General features: G+C 36.5%; 2 protein-coding genes across 2 annotated transcripts in view; both read left to right on the forward strand.

Moving 5' to 3' along the window:
• SENP7 (SUMO specific peptidase 7) overlaps nucleotides 1–14690 on the forward strand; it is a 41864-nt gene extending 27174 nt beyond the window's left edge. Inside the window, exons 15-24 of the mRNA XM_070942735.1 lie at nucleotides 139–272; nucleotides 1537–1653; nucleotides 2054–2173; nucleotides 6155–6247; nucleotides 6619–6836; nucleotides 7711–7760; nucleotides 9843–9883; nucleotides 10296–10364; nucleotides 13629–13779; nucleotides 14525–14690. Coding sequence (XP_070798836.1) covers nucleotides 139–272; nucleotides 1537–1653; nucleotides 2054–2173; nucleotides 6155–6247; nucleotides 6619–6836; nucleotides 7711–7760; nucleotides 9843–9883; nucleotides 10296–10364; nucleotides 13629–13779; nucleotides 14525–14662 — 1131 coding nt within the window. The 3' untranslated portion in view covers nucleotides 14663–14690. The remainder of the gene's footprint in view (nucleotides 1–138; nucleotides 273–1536; nucleotides 1654–2053; nucleotides 2174–6154; nucleotides 6248–6618; nucleotides 6837–7710; nucleotides 7761–9842; nucleotides 9884–10295; nucleotides 10365–13628; nucleotides 13780–14524) is intronic.
• Nucleotides 14691–16311: 1621 nt separating this feature from the next.
• IMPG2 (interphotoreceptor matrix proteoglycan 2) overlaps nucleotides 16312–25125 on the forward strand; it is a 39660-nt gene continuing 30846 nt past the window's right edge. Inside the window, exons 1-3 of the mRNA XM_070943645.1 lie at nucleotides 16312–16424; nucleotides 19090–19109; nucleotides 20714–20953. Of these exons, the coding sequence (XP_070799746.1) occupies nucleotides 16312–16424; nucleotides 19090–19109; nucleotides 20714–20953 (373 nt within the window). The remainder of the gene's footprint in view (nucleotides 16425–19089; nucleotides 19110–20713; nucleotides 20954–25125) is intronic.

The following is a 25125-nucleotide window of genomic DNA, read 5'->3' on the forward strand; positions in this document are numbered from 1 at the left end:
ATGGCTTTTAATTCTGAAAGCAATACTATGCTATTTTTTTTTTTTTTTTATTTTTTTTTGCAGCCAGTTTAAATGTTTGGGTATTGCCTTCCCATCATACACTTAATCTACTCTAATGCAGAACTTTCTTTTTGCCAGGAATGCAAATCAAATCTCAACAAGCCCAATTATACCTTGCTTCAGAAACAACATAGTGGACAATACTCCTTTTCTATTTCTTCTGGGAAAGGAAATGAGTGGAAGGAGTTGCAGGAGACTGGACCTGTGAAGAAGTATGTATGACAGTTTTATGTAATAGTGAAACATCCAACTAATGATACAGGCCTCTACTCACTGTACTAACAACTTATTTTTTATATAGTAAATTGATAATTGAATATACCAAGATGTGTAAAAATAAAATTATAGTTTAAAATGTGTTATTTCATTCTTAGGTATCTACCTTTTAAACCTGTAAAGCTTTATTGTTCAAAGAAGTCAAAGTAGGAATAAATTTTGGTTCATTTATCTCAATTTGTTTCCCTCTAAGGACATACTACATTCATATGGCACTTATGTTCTGGCTATCATCCTTCACAATAGGATCATTTTGCTTACGTTGTTTAACTTTTTATTTTCAGTAATATTTCAGCCAAAATAGATGCTTATTACAAAGTATGAAAAAATGAAGTTATTCTTGCAAAATCAGGATTTATCAGTATTCCATCCATTGCAGCCTTTTCCCTGAAGTTGCTTGTCAAGATCAAATGATCATCCAGAATAATGCAATATGTCATTGGGATAAGACATTAGCAGCAATTTGAGATATTCCATACTTAACTTGTATCATATACTGCCTCTCCTTCCTCAAAGTGGAAGAGCCTCATCAGGCAATTCAGTATCAGATGAGCTTTCTACAACCTGAGGAAAGGATATGAGCAATTTTTACTTATATGAATAAAAGCCATCAATTCTGCTTCAGAAATCTTAGGCATTACAGTATTTTCTAACTCGTTGAGCTTTAAATGATCTTCTGAAGTGTTTTCCTCAATCAGGGGAAGGAGAACAACTGACCTCAGTTCTACTAACATAGGCCATCCACATCGACATTCATTCAACATATTTGCTAGGCAATAACTTTGTTATCTAGATATGTGATTAGACAGCAGAACTGGGCCAGGACTAGAAATTTAGAGTCAGTCTTAAATAATTGTGTATATTGCTTAATGTAGTCATATACCTTCCTGAAATATGATGTCACATTTAATGGAAAAGTCTTAACACCAATTGGAATTAAAATGTTTAATAAGCATACCTTTTTAAAGTTTTCACTGTGTTTCCTATTTTTCAGTAATTACATACACTGTGTATATGCATATATGTTGTACACTTCTTTCAAATCAAAGCTTTTTTAAAAAATCCTAGATAGAATAAACATTTGGATTTTATGTTTTAAAAATAAACTACGTTTATAGCAAGAAATAAATATCAAATTGTTCAGTCCTAATATTAGTAGTAACTTCACAATAATTATTTCATTTTGTTTTTGTTTCTCAGCTTGATTGTTTATCCTCCTTCACCTGCAAAAGGAGGGCTTGGTGTCACAAAAGAGGATTTGGAGTGTTTAGAATATGGAGAATTCCTTAATGATGTGATCATTGATTTTTATCTTAAGTAAGCAAAATTGATGATATGTTCCTTTGCAGTTGACAGAGTTATTGCTTAATAGGAGACAATTTGGAAAGCTGAAAGAAGTTTCCCCTTCCTCTAAATCAACTTATAAATGATTTTTCTGTATTTGTAGTGATTAAATATCAGCTTGTTGGAAATTAAATTATTTAAGGTCACTCCTAATTATTTAAGAGTGTCAAAAACATGACTTTCAAATGTTTAATGTAAAAGAAATCAGTTGTATAAATAGCCAGTCACTTTATTGCTTTTGATATTTTCTCCAGGCAAACTGAAGAACAAAAATCACGAGAATTACATTTTTCTAAAATGCATATAAATGAGTAACAGAAAACATTTTCATGTAAGAAATAGAACAAAAAAATTTTTTTTGTCTGTTTGGTAGATATCTGCAATTAGAAAAGGCTCCCAAGGAACTTGCAGATCGATCACACATATTTAGCAGTTTCTTCTACAAGTGCTTGACCAGGACGGAGAAGAACTCAGAAGAAAATCCAAAACTGTCGTAAGCTGATTTTAAATAAGTAACATTTGCATTTCTTAAAACAAAGGAAATGGAACTATTTCTAAGAATTATTCCTGATCTAATGCTATGGATCTCGATAAAAATGTGGCACTTTTCCCTAGTAAGGATTAGTTGATTTAACCAGTGCATTTTTTTTAGAGTTAGGCTTGAACAGCTACAATTAATCTCTTGCATTCTAAGTATGATCAAAAAATTTTGTAAACATTTGGTAAGGGACTGTAATCCAGGAAACTATATTAGTATCACAAGACGGCAATAATTTTTGAGAGTGCATTTTAATAAAAATTTTGTAAATATATATATGTAAACAAAATCTACAATATTTCTCCAAAAACCTTAAGTTAATTGGTTTTTCTTGTTGATGATGCTCTTTCTATCATGATACTTTTTCCTAACACAGTTCCTTTACATTTTAGAATAATAATAATAGTAACTATTATTTATTATTCCCACCATTCTCAGATAACATGCACAGCCAAGGATAAGGGCAAACATAAAACATCTGGAAGGTATCAGTGCAGAAGAGATAACCTTTTTATAAATGGCCAAGTACTCATTTAAATTACCGAGGTCTCTCTGTGAAGCTTAACAAGATTCTAGGTCTCAATTTCTTACATGCATAGCACAGAATGAAGAAGGGAGCTATAGTTCCATTGATCACTCTGTCAATAATAATAATAATAATAATAATAATAATAATAATAATAATAATAATAATAATAATAATAATAATAATAATAATAATAATTTTATTTCTATACCGCCCTTCTCCCGAAGGACTCAGGGCGGTGTACAGCCAATTTAAAAACACAAGACACAACAATAATTAAAAATTAAAATAATTAAATAAATTTGGCCGATTTAAAACCCCAAAAATTTAAAATACCCCAATTTAAAATTATTAAGTCGATAGCCCGGCCTGGCGGAACAACAGGGTCTTCAATGCGCAACGAAACACCCAGAGGTCGGAGATCTTGCGTATTTCCGGGGGCAGTTCATTCCACAGGGCTGGGGCTCCCACAGAGAAGGCCCTCCCCCTTGGTGTCGCCAGCCGACATAACTTGGCTGATGGCACCCTGAGGAGACCCTCTCTGTGGGAGCGGACTGGTCGGTGGGAGGCTATTGGTGGCAGAAGACGGTCTCGAAGGTACCCGGGTCCTATGCCATGGAGCGCTTTAAAGGTGGTAACCAACACCTTGAATCGCACCCGGAAGACCACTGGGAGCCAGTGCAGCTCGCGCAGGAGGGGTGTCACACGGGCACAACGGGTTGCGCCCATAACCACCCGCGCGGCCGCATTCTGGACCAGTTGGAGCCTCCGAGTGCTCTTCAAGGGGAGCCCCATGTAGAGAGCATTACAATAGTCCAGCCGGGAGGTGACAAGGGCATGAGTGACTGTGCGCAAGGCGTCCCGGTCCAGAAAGGGCTGCAACTGGCGGATCAGGCGAACCTGATAAAAGGCCCCCCTGGCCACGGCCGTCATATGCTCTTCTAAAGACAGCCGTGCATCCAGGAGGACACCCAGATTGCGAGCCCTCTCTGTGGGGGGCAAAGATTCACCCCCAATAGTCAGCGATGGCACCTGCTGACTATATCGGGACGCCGGCAGCCACAGCCACTCGGTCTTGGACGGGTTGAGTCTGAGCCTGTTCCTCCCCATCCAGACCCGCACGGCCTCCAGGCAGCGAGACATCACAGCAAGGGCATCGTTGGGGTGGTCTGGGGTGGAAATGTACAGCTGAGTATCATCAGCGTACAGATGACACTTCACCCCAAAACCACGGATGATCTCACCCAGTGGCTTCACATAAATGTTGAACAGAAGGGGCGAGAGGACCGACCCTTGTGGCACTCCCCATGCGAGATGCCTCGAGGTCGACCTCTGCCCCCCTGCCAACACGAACTGCGAGCGGTCAGAGAGGAAGGAGGAGAACCACCGCAGAACGGTGCCCCCTATTCCTAACCCTCTTAACCGCCGCAGCATGATACCATGGTCGATGGTATCAAAAGCCGCTGAGAGATCTAATAGGACTAGGACAGAGGAGCAACCCCTGTCCCGAGCCCTCCAGAGATCATCCACCAACGCGACCAATGCCGTTTCTGTGCTGTGCCCCCGCCTGAAGCCCGACTGGCACGGGTCTAGATAGATAGCTTCATCCAGGTGCCCGGGCAGTTGTCGTGCCACCACACTCTCAACAACCTTCGCCACAAAACGAAGGTTGGAGACCGGACGGTAGTTAGCTAATTCAGCCGGGTCCAGGGAAGGCTTCTTGAGGAGGGGCCTCACCACCGCCTCTTTCAAGGCGGCGGGAAAGGCACCCTCACTCAGAGAAGCAGTTATAATCCCCTGGAGCCAGCCTCGTGTAACCTCCCGGGAGGCCAGTACCAACCAGGAGGGACACGGGTCCAATAAACATGTGGCGGCACTAATCCTACCCAGAACCCTGTCCACATCCTCGGGAGCCACAGGATCAAACTCCTCCCAGATAATATTCTCAAGGCCTGCTCCTGTCTCCTCCCCTGGACTCATCCAATCGGAGTCCAAGCCATCCCGAATCCGAGCGACTTTATCATGCAGGAATTGCACAAAATCCTCAGCGCGGCCTTGCAAGGGATCTTCCCGCACTCCCCCCCGGAGGAGGGAGTGGGTCACCCTAAACAGGGCGGCTGGGCGGTTCTCTGCAGATGCGATAAGAGCGGAGAAATGATTAGATTTCGCCGCTTTTATCGCCACTAGGTAGGTCTTGATATAAGACCTCACCTGTGTCCGGTCGGAATCGGATTGACTAGTCCTCCAAATGCTCTCTAGGCGTCTTTTCCGACGCTTCATCTCTCTCAGCTCCTCAGAGAACCAAGGAGCCAATTGAGATCGGCATCGGGTCAGAGGCCGCAAAGGCACGACGCGGTCCAAAGCTCCGGCGGCCGCACTCTCCCAGGCGGCCACCAGCTCTTCAGTCGAGTCGTGTGCCAGAGTCTCAGGAAACGGCCCAAGCTCCATCAGGAACCTTTCGGGGTCCATCAGGCGCCTGGGACGGAACCATTTGGTCGGTTCCGTCTCCCTGCGGCGGGGGAAAGCGGCAGGAAAGTCTAAGTGAAGGAGCGAATGATCTGTCCATGACAAGGGTTTGATGTCTAGATCCCCTCTACCAAGATCATTCAACCACTGACCAGAGACAAAAATCAAGTCCAGAGTGTGTCCCCCTATGTGAGTTGGGCCTTGAACTAACTGGGTCAGGTCCATGGCCGTCATGGAAGCCATGAACTCCCGAGCCGCCTCTGACGCCTCACCCGCAGACGGAAGGTTGAAATCCCCCATGACAATAAGTCTGGGGGTGTCAACCGCCACCCCGGCAATGACGTCGAGTAGCTCGGGCAGGGTCGCTGCCACGTGGCAGGGAGCCAGGTACGCAGTCAGCAAACCCATCTGCACCCCACGGCCCCACTTCACAAAGAGGGACTCACATCCGGCTATCTGAGGAACAGTGGTCTCCCTCGGACAAAGACTCTCCCTAATAATCACCGCCACTCCCCCACCCCTCCCCTGGGCCCTTGGCTGATGAAATGCACGGAAACCTGGTGGGCACATTTCAACGAGGGGGACCCCCCCCTCTTGGCCCAACCAGGTCTCCGTAATACCTGCCAGGTCCGCACCCCCCTCTAAAATAAGATCACAAATGAGGGGGTGAAAATGAAAAATGAATGACAAATGAATCTGTCAGTTCAGATTCATTCCATACAGAAGGAGATAGGATCTTGAATAATTGTACTGATGGGCATTACTACATAATAATTGTAGGGATGGGCCAACTAATCTTGGCCAGCTGATTCACAAAAAGTGAATTTGCCTATTGTCAGGTAAAGACTAATATAAAGTAGTTTATAGGTTCTTTCCAGATAAGAAAATAAATATTTATTTTTATTCTGATGAACAGTATTAATTATTATTTTATATTCACACAGAATGGCACAAAGAAGACACCGAAGAGTAAAAAGGTGGACTCGATATATAAACATTTTTAACAAAGATTACATTTTTGTACCCGTAAATGAAGAGTAAGTTTGATATATACTTTGGAACACGTTTTCTGCTATATTATCCACCTCTGTGTGGCTAATGTTCAGTGTGACTGTTTTGGTATATGTAGAGTTTAGATGTTCTTGAAAAGGGCATGAAGTCATCTTTAATAAATGCAAGAAATAAAATTAGAAATTTATATGAAACTTATAGTCATAATTTGTAATTTAGATGCTATCTAAAGAAATAAAGATTAATAGGGAAAATGGCATAGTAATTATTTTATATCAGATAAACACCTGGCTTAGTGGAAATAAAAATAAAAGAGAAAGGTATTCATAGTTCAAAAAATTTTGTTCGTTCCTCTTAGAGAAGCAGATATGACTTTCCTCTGCCTTTCCTTGTCCAGGTCTCATTGGTATATTGCAGTAATTTGCTTCCCTTGGTTAGAAAAAGTTATATATAAGGATTGTGAAAGTCAACATTTGCCACAATCTGACTTCCAGCAATTTCCACATCAGTCAGAAAGTAACAGTGGAACCATTAGAAAAGAAAGTGTTTTGGTCCTTAGTGATATCTGGTGTGATACTGAAGAGCAAGATATAAAGAGCAACCTGCATCATGAAGGTAATGATTTAAGAATATGTACTGGATTTTGGAGATCAATGAATGAATACTGTTCTTATATATCTTTCTGGTGTGCTTTTCCCTCTATGGCCTGCTTAACTGGCTATAAGGTTTAGTGCATGTTTGCTATCTCATTATAATCCAAGCATACATATCCTTACATCACCAGGGCCAGTGTACCCCATAACCAATGATTCTGTCCAAGTGCTATCTGTAGGGGTATCTGGAGTAAGTATAGGCAACCTTTTGGTAACCCCGGGCCTTATTTCACATTTTCATATAATTTATTTCCAACTTTCTGTTGGTTGAAAAGAAGAAAAATGGGAAGGTAATGTCACTCTGGGATCTTAGGTTGCCATCTTTGAACTATTAATGTGATATTGTAATTTTTTAATTATTATTTATTTTTATGCTGCCCTTCTCCGGAGACTCAGGGTGGCTTACAAGGCGCTAAGCAATAGCCTTCATACTTTTGTATATTTTATACAAAGTCAGCTTATTGCCCCCACAAACTGGGTCCTCATTTTACCTACCTTATGAAGGGTGGAAGGCTGGGTCAACCTTGAGCCTGGTGAGAATTGAACTCGCAGTAATTGCAGGCAGCTGGAAGCTAAATACTACCTTTAACAATAGCATTAGTCTGCTGCGCCACTCAGGCCTAAGTTCAGCCAGGCCTATACCCCTATAAATGTGCCTGTATCAGTTTCTAATTGAAGTGCTATTCATTATGACAAACTCTGAAAGCATGCTGTGTGTGTGTGTGTATTGAAAAGACTATAGATAAAAACAATAAAATATATAAATATCCATTTTCAATACAAAGCCATCTTCCATCCTTAATATTATTTTTTAAACCTGTTTTGTTTTATCTTAGATATTCAACCAGGCACCATAGCTTCAGAATTCAGTTCCAAAGTTTCCAAAGTAAGTATTTTGATTGCATTCATATGATTGTATCTCTGCATATAGGTTTTGCTTTGGAAGATGGTTTTTATATATGAATGCTCCTCCTCCTTGGAATTAGTAATCAAACCAGGAAATACATTTCATTCTGTGCATGAGAAATTGATTTAGAAGATGCCAAGATACTAACTAATTTCAAAATGTTAATATCCTAACTTGTTCCAAAACAGCTACTTATAGTGTTGTATCCAAATGGAAAAAAAATGGTTTACTTATCAGGGAGATGGGTGGCATACAAATTAAATAAATAAATAAATAAATAAATAAATAAATAAATAAATAAATAAATAAATAAATAAATAAATAAATAAATAAATAAATAAATAAATAAATAAATAAATAAAATCTATTGTTCAAAGTTGTGACAATACTAAACAAGTGGTATTTACAACTGATCCTCCAAAGTTCCATCCATCGCAACATCCTTGTGTTCACATTATTGCGATTTGGGCACTTGGAAACAGGCTTGCACTTAATGATGGTAGCAGCATCCCACGATTACATGGTCACCATTTCCAATATTCCCTGCCAACTTCCCATAAGCAAAATTAATGGGAAAACCAGCAGGGAAGGTTGCAAGTCAGCATGGTAAATCCCTTTGGCTTTCTTCCGCTTCTGCCCTACCACATCATCCACTCCATAGCCTACCTGGTTTGTACCACACAGTGCCATCAATCTTTTCTTTCCTGTGCTTGCACCATGCCATTTACTCCCTGGCTTTCCTGTGCTCACATCACATTGCACCATTGATACTGTGGTCATCTTGTGTTCATGGCCTGCACCAGAGCTTTCAAATTCTCCTAGAATTTCCTTTGCGCTCCCCACGATCTTTACCTAGGATTGCCACTGCTTTCCACTTAACAACCCATGTGTCTTGGTGTTATGATGGCAACCGGTTGCTGTCACTAAACAATGAGGTCACATACATTATACTTTACAATTGTGTTCCTTAGTGGTAGCAATTCTGGTCCAAATTGCCTTCATAATCCAAGGATCACCTGTATTCCATCAAAAAAGGGAAAGTATGTTCCATAGAAAGTCTATCTATATATATACATATATATTTGACTTTAATCAATCTTACTCCTATCAAGCTGTGATTATGGACTAATAAAAAGATGTGATATATTAGAAAACATATGAATATGAATTGCAATTATCTTTCTATATACAATCCATATACAGTAAGATTCTGCAAAATACACATAGAAATTATGATAAATACAATTTCATACAATAATAAATATTGATATATTCTAGAGAGCCAATTTTAGTGTAGTATTTAAGACATCAGGCTAGAAATCAAGAGACCATGAGTTTCAGTCCCACCATAGGCACAAAGCCATTTGGGCAGATTTAGGCCAGTCACTTTCTCTTAGTCCTAGGAAGAGTCAATGGCAAATCATTTCTGAAAAACCTCGCCAAGAAAATTGTAGGGACTTTCCTAGAGAGCCTCAAGAATCGGACATGATTAAAGGAAAGAAAGAAAATCATACATTTTAGGCTTTTCTTCATAGTTTTGTAATGTAACTATAATAATGGAAAGTACATTTTTTTTACTTGTAATTGTTTTTTTTTAATGTTATAGTCCATTAAAGCAAAAGTAATTTCTTGCTATTAAAACAGTATATCACAGTCATAAAAAGTTGCATATTTGCCAATCCTGGATGAATAATAAGGAAGTTGAATATATTGGTAAACTAATTTTGAATTGAATGACAAAATCTACAACAAATTTCTACCATCTGAGATTGGTCTTGTTTACCATTATATGGGAATCCTTTGAATAAGTTACACATACTGAGGCAGGAGCTAAAATGGTACCATCTACATTCTTGTTAGGCAAGGTATGTAAATAAGTTATAAAAACAAAATCTCAGAATATCAATTATATATTAATTTACTGACTTTTAAATTTAGTTTTAAGCATTTGGCCAAGTTGCTGTACTGTTCATTGTATAAATCCAGGATAATTTAACATTTTATAAGATGGTTTATCCTTTCTGGTTTGCTTTTTCTGATAATATTGTGAATGTTTTTCAGAAATTCTCAGACACTTTAAAAATCAAGAAAATTTGTAAAAGGTAGGCAAGTCCATTTATTTTCATTCTTTAAATATATGTATATATATATACACATATGCATACATGCATACACATGCATACATATATTCTATGTGTTTACAAGGCAGCGAACAGACCTAATACTGCTTTCACCTCCTGTTTTTCTCACACTAAAACCTTGTAAGGTGAATTGGACTGAGAGAGATTGAATAACCCAGTCACCCAGCCGGCTTTCATGTCTAAAATCCGTCTCATGGTTATTATCCTGGTGGCTTAACCACTAGAATAAAGCATACTTTTATGTATAATTTAGCTATTATCCTGACTCTAGAGTCATAAGTTAAATACAAACTTATTTCATTGAATTTTACCCTGAAATGCGCAAAATCAAGACAGATGTTTTGTATAACCTATTTTTTCCCTTTTTATATAGGCCATGTATCCTTATCTTAGATTCTCTGAAGGCAAGTTCAGTACAAACTACTGTTCAGGTCCTGAGAGAGTGAGTATTCTTGCATTTCAATTCTGTTTTTTACATTTCATAATATATATAAATCAGAAGATACATATATCAAACTTAAATATCAGATTTTTTTTGTTTCTATACAGCTTAAAATTCAGAGAGGCGATCAATGTCACTGCCAGATTTCTGTCACATCCTATATTTATTTTGCTAAATCTGTAAACATCTATATTTAATATGAATGAAATGTAACATAAAATAAAAATAAAAAGGCTATATAGGGGCATAGTTGTATCCACACATATATGCTATTCCTGTTTGAAGTATGTAAAATACAGAAAAGAAGTAATAAATCTAAGAAATTCAAGACATGAGACAATTAAAGAAAGAAATATATGTAGATCTATTTTATCTAGAATAGTAAATTAAATAGTACCTCTATGCACTACCCTAATTTTCAAACCATCTTTGCTTCCACAATGCCTATTCATGTCTTCCACTGTTTATAAATGACTTTCTGTTGCTTCTCACCACTCTTTGAGGATCTTGCCAACACTATCTAATTCTTCATCTTCATCTTATTTCCTATCAACTCATTCACTGCCTTCATACAATTCAATTCTTGTTCAGTGACCTTCTGAGATTAAATTAATTTAACATACTTCATTCAGTTGCCCCCAGAGATAAGGAGAATCCAAGACCTTAGCGCCTTCCGCCGTGCCCTTAAAACCCACTTTTTCCAGCAATCCGGGCTGGCTTAAGAAGAAATTTTAAATGTTTTAATTGGTTTGTATTTTTAATTTTGAGCCAAATTTATATATATTTTAATTGTTTTTAATATTTGTATTTCATGTTTTTTAATTCTGGCTGTACACCGCCCTGAGTCCTCAGGGAGAAAGGCGGTATATAAATTTAAAATAAAATAAAAAAAAATAAAAAAAATAAATTCATATAAGTTTCTTCCTTGTGTAGTCAATGCAAATTCATTGAGCACTCGTTTATTCTTGGGCCTATCTCTTATTTAACAACATATGATTTTCCATTCCAACCATTTAGTTCACCTAATTTAATTTATACCAGAATTTGGTATAAAGGTATTTATACCTTTTTGGCTTTGCGGACTAGTGGGAGGGGAAGAAGGGGGATGGTTCTGTGTGCATGGTGGGCAATTGTGCCTGCCGCTCACACAAATGGAGTGCACGCACATGTACTCCCTTGCTGCTGGAGCGAGTAAGGATGTGTGCATGCGCACGCTCACCCGCTACTTTTGCGGCCCATTCCAAAAGGCTCAAGGCCCAGTAATGGGCTACAGTCCATGGATTGAGGACTCCTGATTTATACAACTTTCACTTCCATGTAATTAGAGTATCAAGGCTTCATACCAAGCCTAAACTATTTCCACTTCATATCCCCAACAAGGTTCAAGGAGTTTATGTAAATCATGCAGAGACTTAGGAAACAATAAATATACAGTATATATCCATGATGGCGAACCTATGGCACGCATGCCACAGGTGGCATGTGGAGCCAAAGCTGTGGGCACACGAGCGTTGCCCTAGCTCAGCTCCAGCACACATGTGCACACTGGCCAGCTAATTTTTGGTCCTTCTGGGCCCACCAGAAGTCAGGAAATGGGCCGTTTCCAGCCTCCAGAGGGCCTCTGGGGGAGTAGGGAAGGCCGTTTTCACCCTCCCCAGGCTCCAAGAAAGCCTCTGGAGCCTGGGAGAACAAAAAACGGGCCTTCTGGTCCCATCGTGCCATCACATGCCAAAAGTGGAGGAGCACAGGGTGGTCATACATGCATGCGCGGGTGGAGAGGTGCACTGAATTATGGGTGTGGGTCTGTGTGCACGCGACTCCCCCATGCTTCCCATGCTTTGTCCACGCAACGGTAAAAAGGTTAGCTATCACTGGTATATACCCTTTAACTATTCTAATTTCCAAGTTAAAATTCTGAGCACCTTCTTCCTGCCTTTCCAAGACAGCTGCTAGTTTCCCATTTGATGCATTGCTTAGATCCATAATGCCTCCTATAGTCTTTCTAATATTGATGAAATATAATTCAAGCATCTTCATGTCCTGAACCAGCTGATATCTAGGAGGAGGCAGGAGTAATGTCTGTACTTGCCACCCTGAGTTACTTATAAAAATAATAAAGGTGGAATGTAAATGAAATTAAATAAATGCATGTCACCACAAGCATTTCTTATACATTTAGCCATAAATACATTAAACTGGTGAAGTGTCATGATACCTCCTTACTTTCTGCTAAGTGATGAACAATTTACTAAGCATTCCATTTATTCTCATGCATATTATACTTTCATCAGGTAACTCTTTTATTGCATTCAGCAATCAGCTTTACATTCATATTCTCACAAATAATTCCATAATAAGAGACTAGTTGCTTTTCCTAAATTTCAGCTAAATAATAGATCAGTGACCAGCTGAAAAGCAAAATCTGATTTGCACACACTCTCCTTATCTGCTCTAGATTCTGAGTGTCATAATAGCATTGTTCCATTTGTCACATACCAAATAATGAGTACCTAAATCTAATTCTAACAACTGAAAAATGTTTCCATTGTTCCCATTTTGGCTAAACCATGTTCAAGATTGTGAAAGATGGTACACACGAAGGGTGGAGCTGGGGTGATAAACTAGAGTGAAATGGCAGTTTCCCAAGAAGGAGGAAGCACATTCCCAAAAGGGAAGGGGGACAAGAGGCAGCTCAGCCCAGATCTGGATAGAAGATAGAAGAAGAAAGTGAAGCTAGCTACTCCGTAGAATTTCCCAGGATATATCTGTAGGCTGGAAGCAATAAGGGTTTAGTCTGTCAAGATTCTTTTGCTACATGTAAGCAAATAAAGAACTGAACTGTGGTTGAATTGTTCCACATCATTCTTGGACTTAGCTTGACCAAGAGCAAAAGTTGGGATTCAGCTGAACCTCAGTTACTTCTCACCTTGCTAGAAACAAACTTTATCTTCTTTATACACATCAGTTTTCTCTGCCAGAGGCAGAGTATACATCTATGCAGTATACAAATCAAGTCAAAATATTTGAGGGTAGAAGTGTAGAAAACTTCCTCTTCACATAATACTACACCAAGTGTACAATAATCACTTTAATAGTGATTATTAGTTTTCATATATCCACAGAGAGTTGGTTTGAATTAAAACCATGTAAATCAATATTTGTTATTGAGACTTAAATAAACAGTAATTAATTTTTCAAGTTATCGCATTGGAAAGCCGATCACGTAGTTTGAACCCATATTAATATATTTCTCTTCAATTTCAGATATCTAGAAGCAGAATGGGAAGCTAAACGCAAAACTTGTCGTGAGTTCAGCAAATCGACTATGGTAGATTTTTGTCCAAGAGTCCCCAAACAAAATAATAACAGTGATTGTGGAATATACTTATTGCAGTATGTGGAAACTTTTTTTCAGGTACAAATAATTTCAATGCATTTTGTACTTGTCCTTTTATTTTTTTCTGGATAAACCCTGAGATTGTTTCCAATGCATGGCTGATGACTAGAATCATTCTACATCAGCCTTTCTCAATCAAGCCTCCATCAATATGTGTGGATTTTAATTCCCAGAATTCCCCAATAACAACAAGACTGGCTGGAAAATTCGGGGAAGTGATGTTCACACGTCTTGAGAGTGTCCAAGTGGAGGTAGTAAATGCTCTTAGAGATCTTCAATTTCATGAAAAGGCTTTTAACAAACGAATAGCTCTGGGGTTTATCAATATGGATACAACATATTGTATGATCGTCTGATCTTCCAATGCTGATCCAACATTTATTTATTTATTTATTTATTTATTTAGCTAATTTAATTCATTAGTTAGTTATTTTTTGTGCCTTTGAATCAGTGTTGACTCCTGCAGTTTTCTTGGTGCTTTTTCAGATGTAGTTTACCAATATTTTCTTTCTAGAGTTGAGAAAAAATGGCCGGCCCAAGGTTAACAGCTGGCTTTGTGCCTGTCTCCTGGTTTCTAGCCTGAATAGAATTTATGTTTGGACTTGTGCTTATGCTTTTGGCTGTAACTCATTGATAGGCTGTTATTATATAAATTATATATTTATTTTATTAACACTAATAACAAAAAATATTTCTAGCAAGATAAACAATACTTTTTTTAAAAAAATTACTTACACAGAATCCTTTTTCTTTAAATCATCAGAATCCTATCGTTAACTTTGAGCTTCCGGTACACTTGGAGCAATGGTTCCCTCCTCACCTGGTGAGAAGAAAGCGAGAACAGATTAGAGACTTGATCTTGCAACTACATTTTCAACAGCAGAGTGGCAGCAAAAGCTAGCAGATTTTTCTTCTGGATCTTGAAAATAAAAAGCATAGATCCAGAAATATGAAAAATCTAATCTGCAATGTTTGTTCTTTTAATGTTTTCAAGAACTGCATTTCTGTATTTATTTTACATTATAGTTACATTTGAACTATATTTGCAGAAAATGAAAGCATATAAATTATAATTATGTAATTTAAAGTAAATGTCATCACATTGCCTAATTTTGTTTCAATGGGAAAAACAGAAGCAAAATTACAAACAGCAAAGATGGAAGAATACTTTAATCCTAAGAAATGTAAATAATTTCATATCAAAAGCTAGAAAGTAAGCCTTCACAAAGCGAATACATTTTAAAATATATTTAATATTTTTGAAAATAGCACTTCAATATTTAAACTGAATATATATATATATCTATAGCTGCTTTTGAATATACTAGATATGGTATTGATCCATTGGATTTTGGCTATATTTTGGGTTTTCTTATTCATATGTACAATCACTTTCTACATTGTATTTTTAAAATGCCGGAACACAATGTAAAGTCATGCTACAAAGTTATTATAAAATGGAAGTGTCATTTGTTTTCCCTGTTAACTTGGTTACATAACCCAGATTCAAACCTAATCTGTTTCTGTTGTTCAGAAATTGCATATGAATACTATGTATTTGATAAGACACTTAACGCAAGACCATATGGTTTTCACTGTACTGGGTACAGCTGCAGCTTATATCTGGCAAGGTATCACTCTGATGGGAATTTTATTAATATTTCAATTATTTATTTTGGGGGTGGAGTCAGTGGACGTTTGTCTAATAGGCACTTTGATTGAAATCCTATACTAACAGCTAGGAATAAGCCCCATTAAATTCTATCACCAAGAAAACTACTGTTATAATTTTTAAAAGTGACATAAAACAAACTTTTCTTAGCCAAAAGAGATATGATTTTGAAAAGACATACAGAAAAATTGAATATATATGATTCACCCAAGTATTTACATTTGAGGTTGAAGCTGTTACTAGAAGAATTTTTACTGGACTAAAGAACCCTAAAGGATAAGAAAGCTGTTAAATGTTTAAAAAGGAATTTTACTATTGAATAAATTATTATTTTACTACAGTGTTTCATGAGTTCTTTTTCTTTAATAAAAGTCTCAGGATTACTCTGTTGAAATAAAGTTTGACTTGACAATTGTTTGCAACAGATCAGTGCTGTTTCTTTGGAAGATGCTGGAATCCTTGTAATAAGAATTATTTTAAATATTCAATTCAAGTGAATTTTTTCTTACATGAAATAAATACTGTACAGAGAAGAAACAAATACTAGTTGTAACTAATATATTTTAATTACATATTTTTTATGATTGTAATCGTATCAATATATATATATAATATTTTACCTGGATATATACTTTTCTTTTGCATATCAGTTATCTCTGTGTAGGAAAAATTATACTGTCATGTGAAAAAGAAAGTACACTCTCTTTGAGCAGTATTTCCCAGTCTTTCCATAACGTTTTAAGGCAATACATCCTTCATTAAAGAAAATGATTTTTGTTTTGCTTTACAAAGTAAAACATGCTACCTGCACAGTGTAAAACACATTGAGATAAATCTAATTCATCTCATCAAAGTAGACCCAAATCAATGTTCCTATAATGACTCTCCAAGATGTTTCCCTAGATGCCTCTCCAGATACCAGTTTAGAGAAGGATAGGCCAGTCCCTGAAACATCAGGAGGGAATTGGTCAATGGCTCTAAGGCAGGGACTGTGAGTAAGTGAAGAGGACCTATTGAATGAAGAGAAACTGGATTCCATTCAATTTTTTCTTCATGTGTCAACCAGGACAAAGGAAAAAACCCTTTTGGTGGGTTGCATTGTACCCATGATAATTAAACTACTTCAACACACATTTTCATTTTAATGGATCCAGACAGAAGTATATACAATATATTTGACTATAGAACCTGATCCTACTTATCTCTTCATCTTTCATCGGATTGAATCAGGACAAAGGGGAACAACCAGGCTATTTCACAGAGCAAAGATTTACACATTTCTGTTATCTACCTTCATTGACAGTAGCTGTCCAAATAGTCTTACTTGGTGAATCTCTTGATTTAATTGTGTTTGGCACTTTTTGTATTCCTCAAACATTCCAGCTTTCTAAAGATTGTAAGCTGATGATTAGCTTACACAAACTGTGGTTTAAGCTGCTTTGTGGTCAGTACTCTCAAATTCGGTGCACAAAACAGCTGCTCTTTGTTAGTCTGGTATCCAATAGCTTTCAGTACACTACAGTAGCAAACTCTACTATCATGGCTCATTATGGAAGGAAAGAGTCTGACTTGATAGAAGAGAAATGCTTTCAAGCCCTTTCTTTCCCCACCCTATTTGTATGACTCCATCTGTTGATACTGATAGAGATATGCAGGTAAAAGTAGGAATTTCAATATTGGTATGTACTGTATATCTGTGTGTACATATGTATGTGTATATAGGTAGATATAGAAAGTATATGTAACTAGGTAGGTAGATAAGTATAGATATGTAAATGTCCATTTGTGTATGTAAGTGTTTATGTTCATGTGTGTGTATGAAACTTGTGGGAGTGGTGCCTACAAGTTTCAGCAGCTTCAGTGGAGTCTGAAGCTGCTGAAGGACACATTTATATTTCTCATGAAAAGGCTTTTTCCTCTGAGCTGAATAGCTACAGCCAGAAAGACTGGAGCAGATACATGTATATATCATCGAGAGCTGGAAGAGACCCAAGTGTGTTCGGATGGAAAAGACCTGACGTAAACTATCAACAGGAATACTTCAAAGAGGTTCATCAATGGACTTGACTTGGAAGACCAGAAATAATTTAGCAGGCAAAACCCAGGAAGTGCTCCTGGAGCTGGATATGGGGCAGTGTTTGAGGCCACTGAAAAAGCCATGTAGAAGACCATGCAAGGAGCATTTGGCCTACCAAAAGGTCCTGTGGGTGAGGTCTACCAGAAAGGTTTGAGACAGCTTCCTGCAGATGATGATAGGATGCCAGTCAGCTCTTGTGGGACAATGGTGTAATGTGTCCCAGAATAAAGTTGCAGTAGATATCTAGATATATTTAGCCTTTAATCACTACTTATCCAGTACTGTTATTCTGTCATTTTTATTAATTGATTGATTTGATTGTATAACAGCCCTTCTCACATTCATGGCTTTGGGCAGCTAGTTACAACAATCACACTAAAAGAAAAAACAAATAAGACACAAAGATCAATAAAGCTCCATTAAAACCAGAGTAAAACATAATAAGCAGGCAAATGCAAGTCACATATTTATTATGTATCATGATACTTTATTCCTTATTCCAGTTATTTCTTTGGTTAAGTAAAGAGTAAAGTTTTGGAACTGACTTTATGTACTATATGAACACTTCTATGTACTTTACTTTGTATGAATACAGAAAGGATTGGCCTCTTTGGGGAAATATTTTTCTTCTAGTCAGAAATCCTAGGATTACCTTATCAACTCACATCCAGATATTAACTAGGTCTGAAACTTTAGCTTTTTGGGATCAACTTTTTGGGATCAAGGTCAAAAATGACATTAATATGAACTGGTCTTTCAGGTATGTCAATTTTAAAATTATTATTTTCATGTATATGTCATTGTGTATGTATAAAAGCCCATAGTTTTTTTGTTTATTTTCTTTGTAAATGGGATAGCAATACCATTATACAAATATAAAACTATAAATAAGTACATTATTCAACAACATTCTTCTTGGTCTATTTCCTAAATATCTCCCTGCTTTAATCTTGTCTGGAGAATCATAGTGATAAATTAAGTCATGCATGTGTTGTAGTTACCATCCAGAGTTGCAGCAATATCACCCAAGGATGAAAATTTCTTATGTTAACATAAGATATTGCTTAAATAATACTTTTTACCCAAGAAGTTAATTAAAATTGTATTTTGTTAAGTGAGAATGGTGCTGTCCTTGTATGGAATGCCAGTTAAGGGCATGATAAGCTCCAGTAAAGCTGGCTCAGCTGACCAGCTTAATTTGAAAAAAAAAAAAACTGTCTGCACTGGAATGACTAATATCAAGAAGCTTCTCCTTTAGCACTTCTGTAACTCCCAAAATGAAAAATGAAATAATTTATTTTAGAGAAAATAATCTTAGATATTTTGTTGGGCTTTTGTTAAAGAAACTATAGTATTTTTTTTTTAATGATCGGAAGGAATAATATAGAACACCAGCGCTTTTCCTGGAAGAGAATCTTATTGGATGCTTAATACTGTCAGGATTGCTGGTCCGGTGGAAAAGAGACTTGATTATTTCCTTTTTCACTTTAAATATAAAACAGAGTAAAAGATAAATAAATATGTGTGACTTTTCTTGGAAAATATATTTAGGAATATGCATATTTGTTTTGGCTAAAAGGGATTTTCCAACATTTGCAGGTAAGAAAGTATACCTAATAATTCATGTGTTTGTGTGCGTGTTAACATTCATTTATAAACCATTTTACTAGTTAAACAGTTATGCCATACGTTTGTATTTAATGAAAATTCATTTAATCAGAATGAGAGGGAATAGTTTATATTTATATGGAGCTAGAATCAGCCTTTTCTGTACTGGAATCCAATGTGATTATCTGCAATTCTTAAAATTGACAGGAGAAATTAATTGCAGGCTACAATGTCCCTATCTCTAACATAAGAATAAGCAGGCTAAGGCTTCCTTTTACTGAAATATGTATATCATGAGAATAAATACTAAGCATATGTCTGTTTTATATTTACAGAGTAGACTCAGTAGTAGCTTTTCTCAGAAAACAACTACTCTCTTAATATTGTTCATATTTGACCTCAAGCCTGTAGCAAGTATATCATGTTGTAACTCTTCTTGCTATGGTTATATTTATTTTTCATTTCAAATAACATTTTTAAACATTGCTAGTACGTTATCATTCACATAGTCAGTGAATTGTTCAGCTTTATCATTTTTCTCTTTGTTAGTTTTTACAGTATACAAATGGAAAATATGTGAACTAAGTCTGATTAGTTTCCATATTAAAAAATATAAAGCAGGAGCGAACTCATCTCCATCTTTAAAACATAGCCATCCTCAAGGGATTTAGATTAGCACATTCATATTAGATGCATAAATGGTTCTTGAAAGTCTTATGCTGTTTGTCAAAGTTAGGATGATACAAATAGAAAATGTTTAAGAGGTGAGTCACTGTAAGCCCTCTGATCTTGTAGGAAAATTCTGTAAGATGTGTGGGGAATAGATATGAGAAACTCTATGTAGTCTCTGTATATGAGAAATGATTATTCAGACTATATAGAAGAGTCTCATCACCTTGTCCTACGCAGAAATATGTTTTAACAATTGTGTAGTTTCTTGGCATCTATGGAAACAGAAATGCTAGCTCTTCTTATTCTTCAATTGTAAAACAAATTTAATTTTCTTATTTTGGGGCACAAAATCTATATAATAAGCATTTTTCCTTTGAAAACTTGATTACCTTAATTACACAAATAAAAAAGTCCCATGATGACTTTTTTTTAATAAAAAAGATTTATATTTAAGACTTATTTGCAATACTATAACAAAGAAAGTATAATTATCTAGTGGAAAAGGTATTATAATTATTATGATGCACTGTTTTTTTATTAGAGTCATATCCTGCCATTTTTATTCAGGAACTGAAGGCAGAGTACATAAGACTTGCTTTCCTTATTTTTCTTCATATCAACAACTCTGTGAGTTGAGTTGAGTTGGGTTGGATTGAAAGAGAATGACTGGCCCAAAGTCACCTAGTGACCTTTGGTGACTAATGGTGGACTAGGATATTGATCTCCTTAGCATCAGTGCAACATTTTAATTCCTACACTGCTTAGTTAACATCCATATTACTAGACGAATGTAAGAAAAGTAGACTGAAAACACCTCAAAGATTATATTTCTTAATGAAACTTATAAGATAATGTAGTACTATAGTATTATATCCATAGCTCCTTAAATATATTTCTTTGTAATGAAACCCATTTACCAACAGAGGACACAGCACCTAAAGATATTTCTTTGGATCTTTCATCTGATACCTGGCAAAAAAATAGAAATCATTCTCAGTTTCTGGATTCCAAGCCTCTTCTTGACTTCAAGGAATCACAGAAGTTCAGCAGGCATTTATTTCGAATGAAGAGATCCATTTTCTTTCCTACTGGAATTAAAGTATGCCCAGAAGAGTCTATTGAACATGCTACTGTCAATCATCTTAAATATTTCAAACTTAGAGGTAAGTGAGCAGTCCAAGGCAACTGCTGTTTCTAGAGAGAGTCAACATCTAGATTTATGTGAATGTTAGAAACCCTCAGAAAAGCAACCCCGTTGGGCATATTGTCATTCCCCCCCCCCCCGTTTTCCTGTTACTCATCAGATAGTTGTAGCAATGAAGGATATAGGCTGAGCAGAGATAACTGCAACAGAAGTAACAATTACAGAAAATAATAGGACAATCAAGGACAGCTGTCTATTTGGGATATTTGCTTGGCTTCACTTGTTTATTACATTAAATCATGAATTTCCTGCAATAACTTAAGACAATATGCATAGTACTCCTACAGCCCTGTCTGATATGCTAACTAAATTACAGCAATTGGCTTAAAGCTTCAAAGCTGCATGGATACCAGAACCTAGATTTTCCCATCTTAATCCAGTATTTTAATTATTATTATGCTACTCTTTCACTAAATATTCTCTTCTCACTGTATTAGGACTGGTACTTAGGTTATTTGTTTTACCTCAAAGAATAGTCACTAATATATGGGAGATGGAAGAAGGCAGTGTAAATTTTGCTTGAAAAAGTTATGTTGCCTCTCAGTGCAGGCTTAAAAATTATGTGGTATATGAAAAAATATGTCAGTTCAGTCAGAGTAGGGGTTTGGGGAAAACCTACATACACACGTATCATTTACTTGACTATGTGGATGTTACAAATGAGAATAGCATAAGTGCTCCAAATTCAATTCCATGAAGACAGAAATTTTCCAGACATCATGAGGTTATACAGGATCAGAAAAAGGCATGCTTGCCATAAGAAGTTGCAGAGAGGTAGCTTCAAAACATCTTCTTTGGAATCAGATCTGATGCATTACATTTTCCTACAATGGGCAGGATAGTATCTCTAGACTTCTAAATATAGTCTTTAAAGATACTTGTGATTCTGAGATAAAGAAGAAAATGCTTCATTCCTTCTCTTCCTTTTAGGTCCATTTGCATTATACATTTTTCCTGTATAATTTATATAATTTGACCATAGTTTCCAAGTCTCAACATCCAAAAGATTGGTTAGATTCCTAAGAACTTATACAGCCCTTTTTGACAAAATGCTCTCCTTAACTCTATGGATAGAGTTCATGGCTTCTCTCTAAATTTCTTGACACTTAATTAATCAATGAATTATATCTGCCATGCTCTCTTTAAGAATTGCAAGCTTAATAAAAGGGATTTGTGGGTACTATATTTAGGACATTTAAATGCTGTCTTAAAATAAATTAGAAACCAGAACATGGTCCATTCTTGCAAAGGATTGAAGCGGTAGATGTAGTGCTTGTACATGTTAATTGAAGTTAGGTAATATTTTAACATCACATTTGATGTTAAAGGGTTTACACAAATTAACACCACAGAAACCTAAACAAAGATCTCCTACATCCTACCAATTTACCATTCACCAATATCATATCTTCCCATTAAATGTTCTCTTTCTCCAGATTATGTTTCATCTCTTTTGTTTCATTTGAGTAATCTGCCATTTCTGCAACATACATTCTCACATACTCATGTCTCTTTCTTTCTTGTGTTATCATCTCTTCATTTCTTTCTTCAACTCCAAATAGCAGTTTACTATATAATTAAATCTATACTAATATTTCATTTTTCTACTGTCCCTATTTGTTATCCATTTGATGTGATCCTGCCTTTTGCAGAACTGCTCCATTCTGCTCAGGAAGGCCTACAACAGATGGTTGTTTGATCCCCTGATAAGGACTGTCACTCCCAAAGGCCTCTGTGAGGAAGGACAAGGATTCTCTAGCCTAGATGGTCAAAGTAGCTGTGAATTGGCATGACATTTCTCTTTCTCTCCTCTTAGGCTACCTACCAACAGGAGAATGAATTGATATCTAGAAAAAGGTTGTCCTTTCTTGATTAAAAGTGCTCCTTTAGCTATACACTTAGTAATAATACTGCTAGTGGTATAAAATTCTCTGAGAAAGAGGCTTCTTTGAGGCAGTAACTGATTATTTTTTCATATTGAGTAACAAATTGTTGGACATTTGGAAGTTGAGTTTTAAAGGTTTAGTTTTCCTGAGCCAATATACTGTACATGGTTCAATGTTTAAGAAACACAAATGGGATTATAATTGGATTAAACTGAAGAACTACTCATTTACATAAATGACCGAGCAAGCTCTCCAACCTCCAAGTAAATAAGCAGGACTAGTCAGGTGCTGATCCCCAGCAAATCCCTTTCTGTAGAATGACAAGTAATAGACTAAAGCATCTTACTGTATGTAATGATAAAAAGGTATTGGACAATAGTAGAAATGTTAACTGGTACTTCCTGAAAAGACTAAAGCTTTTTGTGTGGAAGACTCATTATGTAGAGAGCCTTATGAGGATTTATACTATATGTTAGACTGTTTATTTAAAAGTTTAAATGGATCAGACAATTCCCAAAGAGAACTGTTCTCACACTGAATCCTCCTAAGACACAAATTAATTTTAATGTTATCGTTGTAAACCCCCTAGAGCAGGGGCGTCAAACTTAATTTCATTGAGGGCCGCATCAGGGTTGTGTTTGACCTCAGGGAGCCAGGGTGGGCATGGCCAGGATGGGCACAGCCAGCTTGATGTCATTCGTGTTGGGAGTGCCTTTGGTGGCCCAAGCGCTCTACCAGCAAAAACAGGCTCCTGAGCTCCGTTTCTGACTACAATGGCTTCCTGCAACTCTCTGCCAGCAAAAACAGAGCCCAGGAGGGCCACATGCAGCTCTCCTGAGCTCCATTTTCAGCTGCAATGGCCTCCTAGAACTCGCTGGCAGAGAAAACGGAGTTCAGGAGGCCAAGGCCCTCCTGAACTCCATTTTTGCTGGCAGAGGCACCGTGGGCCAGTCCTTCACTGTTTCTAGGGCAGCCATACAGGCCAGATCTAAGCCCGTATGGCGGGTGGGATCCAGCCCCTGGGTCTTGAGTTTGACACCCCTGCCCTAGAGTATCCTTATGGCTAGATAGGCAGCGCATACATTTAACAAACAAATAAATAATGATGGAGGCTACCCTTATGGGACTGAAGTCATACTGAATGTTATTGTCAAGTGTCAGTGATACAAACCAATAACTCAGCCTTGCCAATTTGGTCAACTAAGCTGTAAAAATTAGGAATAATGTAAATTGTGAAATGTAAATCTGGAAGATAATAATTGCAGAAGGCTGTAATTGATAAACTCTTTATAGAACATTGTGAGTTCCTCAGGTATTATTTTTAGATTATTTATGTTTGTAATTATTCATTGAGTTTTTATTCTTTTTTAGGAATCATCTATATGAGATGGGTGGACATTTGAAACAAATAAACAAACAATCCAATTATGCAATATTCTGGAGAATTACACAACAAGTTTCAAGTGTTAGCATTTGAAAAATTCATGGTGATTAATTGTTTAGGAATTCTGAATTCAGATTTATCTTACTATTCATTCTGTTCAGATACATTTGCTACATGGGCTCAAACAATTTGTTGTAGAAAAAAATGCCTACTTGGAGTAGACTGTAATATAATTTTCTATGTTTTATTTAACACATTTTTAAAGCTATTTTATCATTTGGAAAGAGGAAGGAAAACATGGTGTATGTAATTATACAAAAAAGGAGGTTTTCCTAAATGGAATGTTAAACAAAATGCTAACACAAAGCCTTGGATTATTTCTAGAAATGTATTTCAGACAAAAATCTAACAAAAACAATTGACAATGAACCATGTTCTCCAGCTAATTGAAGAAAATAATGTTCTTATCAGGCCTTTTATCTCTGTGTTCAACTTTAGTTGAAGAAAGCCTCAATATGCTCTTGGTATCACTTCTGTGAGATTCTTCTGAACAAGATCATTGCCTAGATAGTGTCAAATTTTGACAAAATTACCTTGTGATACATCCACAAAGACACTAATAGAACAATTAACTATAAATATATATACTCAATAAACTTAGTGCAATTTAAGCCACATTTGGATTAACAATTGCCACATAGAATAATTTGAAATAATTGAAAATAATTATTGATTTTTTTATTTCCCTATTTCTCTTTTCTTACTATTCTTTTAGCCTTTTCTTTAGAAAATTGTACCTACTTTCAACATTCTGTCTGTTTTTTAACTTTTAATCTTGATAGCTTTTTATATAATATTAAC

The sequence above is a fragment of the Pituophis catenifer genome, unplaced genomic scaffold, assembly GCF_029215685.1.
Source record: "Pituophis catenifer annectens isolate HBS135680 unplaced genomic scaffold, rPitCat1.0.hap2 SCAF_4, whole genome shotgun sequence".
In the NCBI taxonomy this organism is placed as follows: Eukaryota; Metazoa; Chordata; class Lepidosauria; order Squamata; family Colubridae; genus Pituophis; species Pituophis catenifer.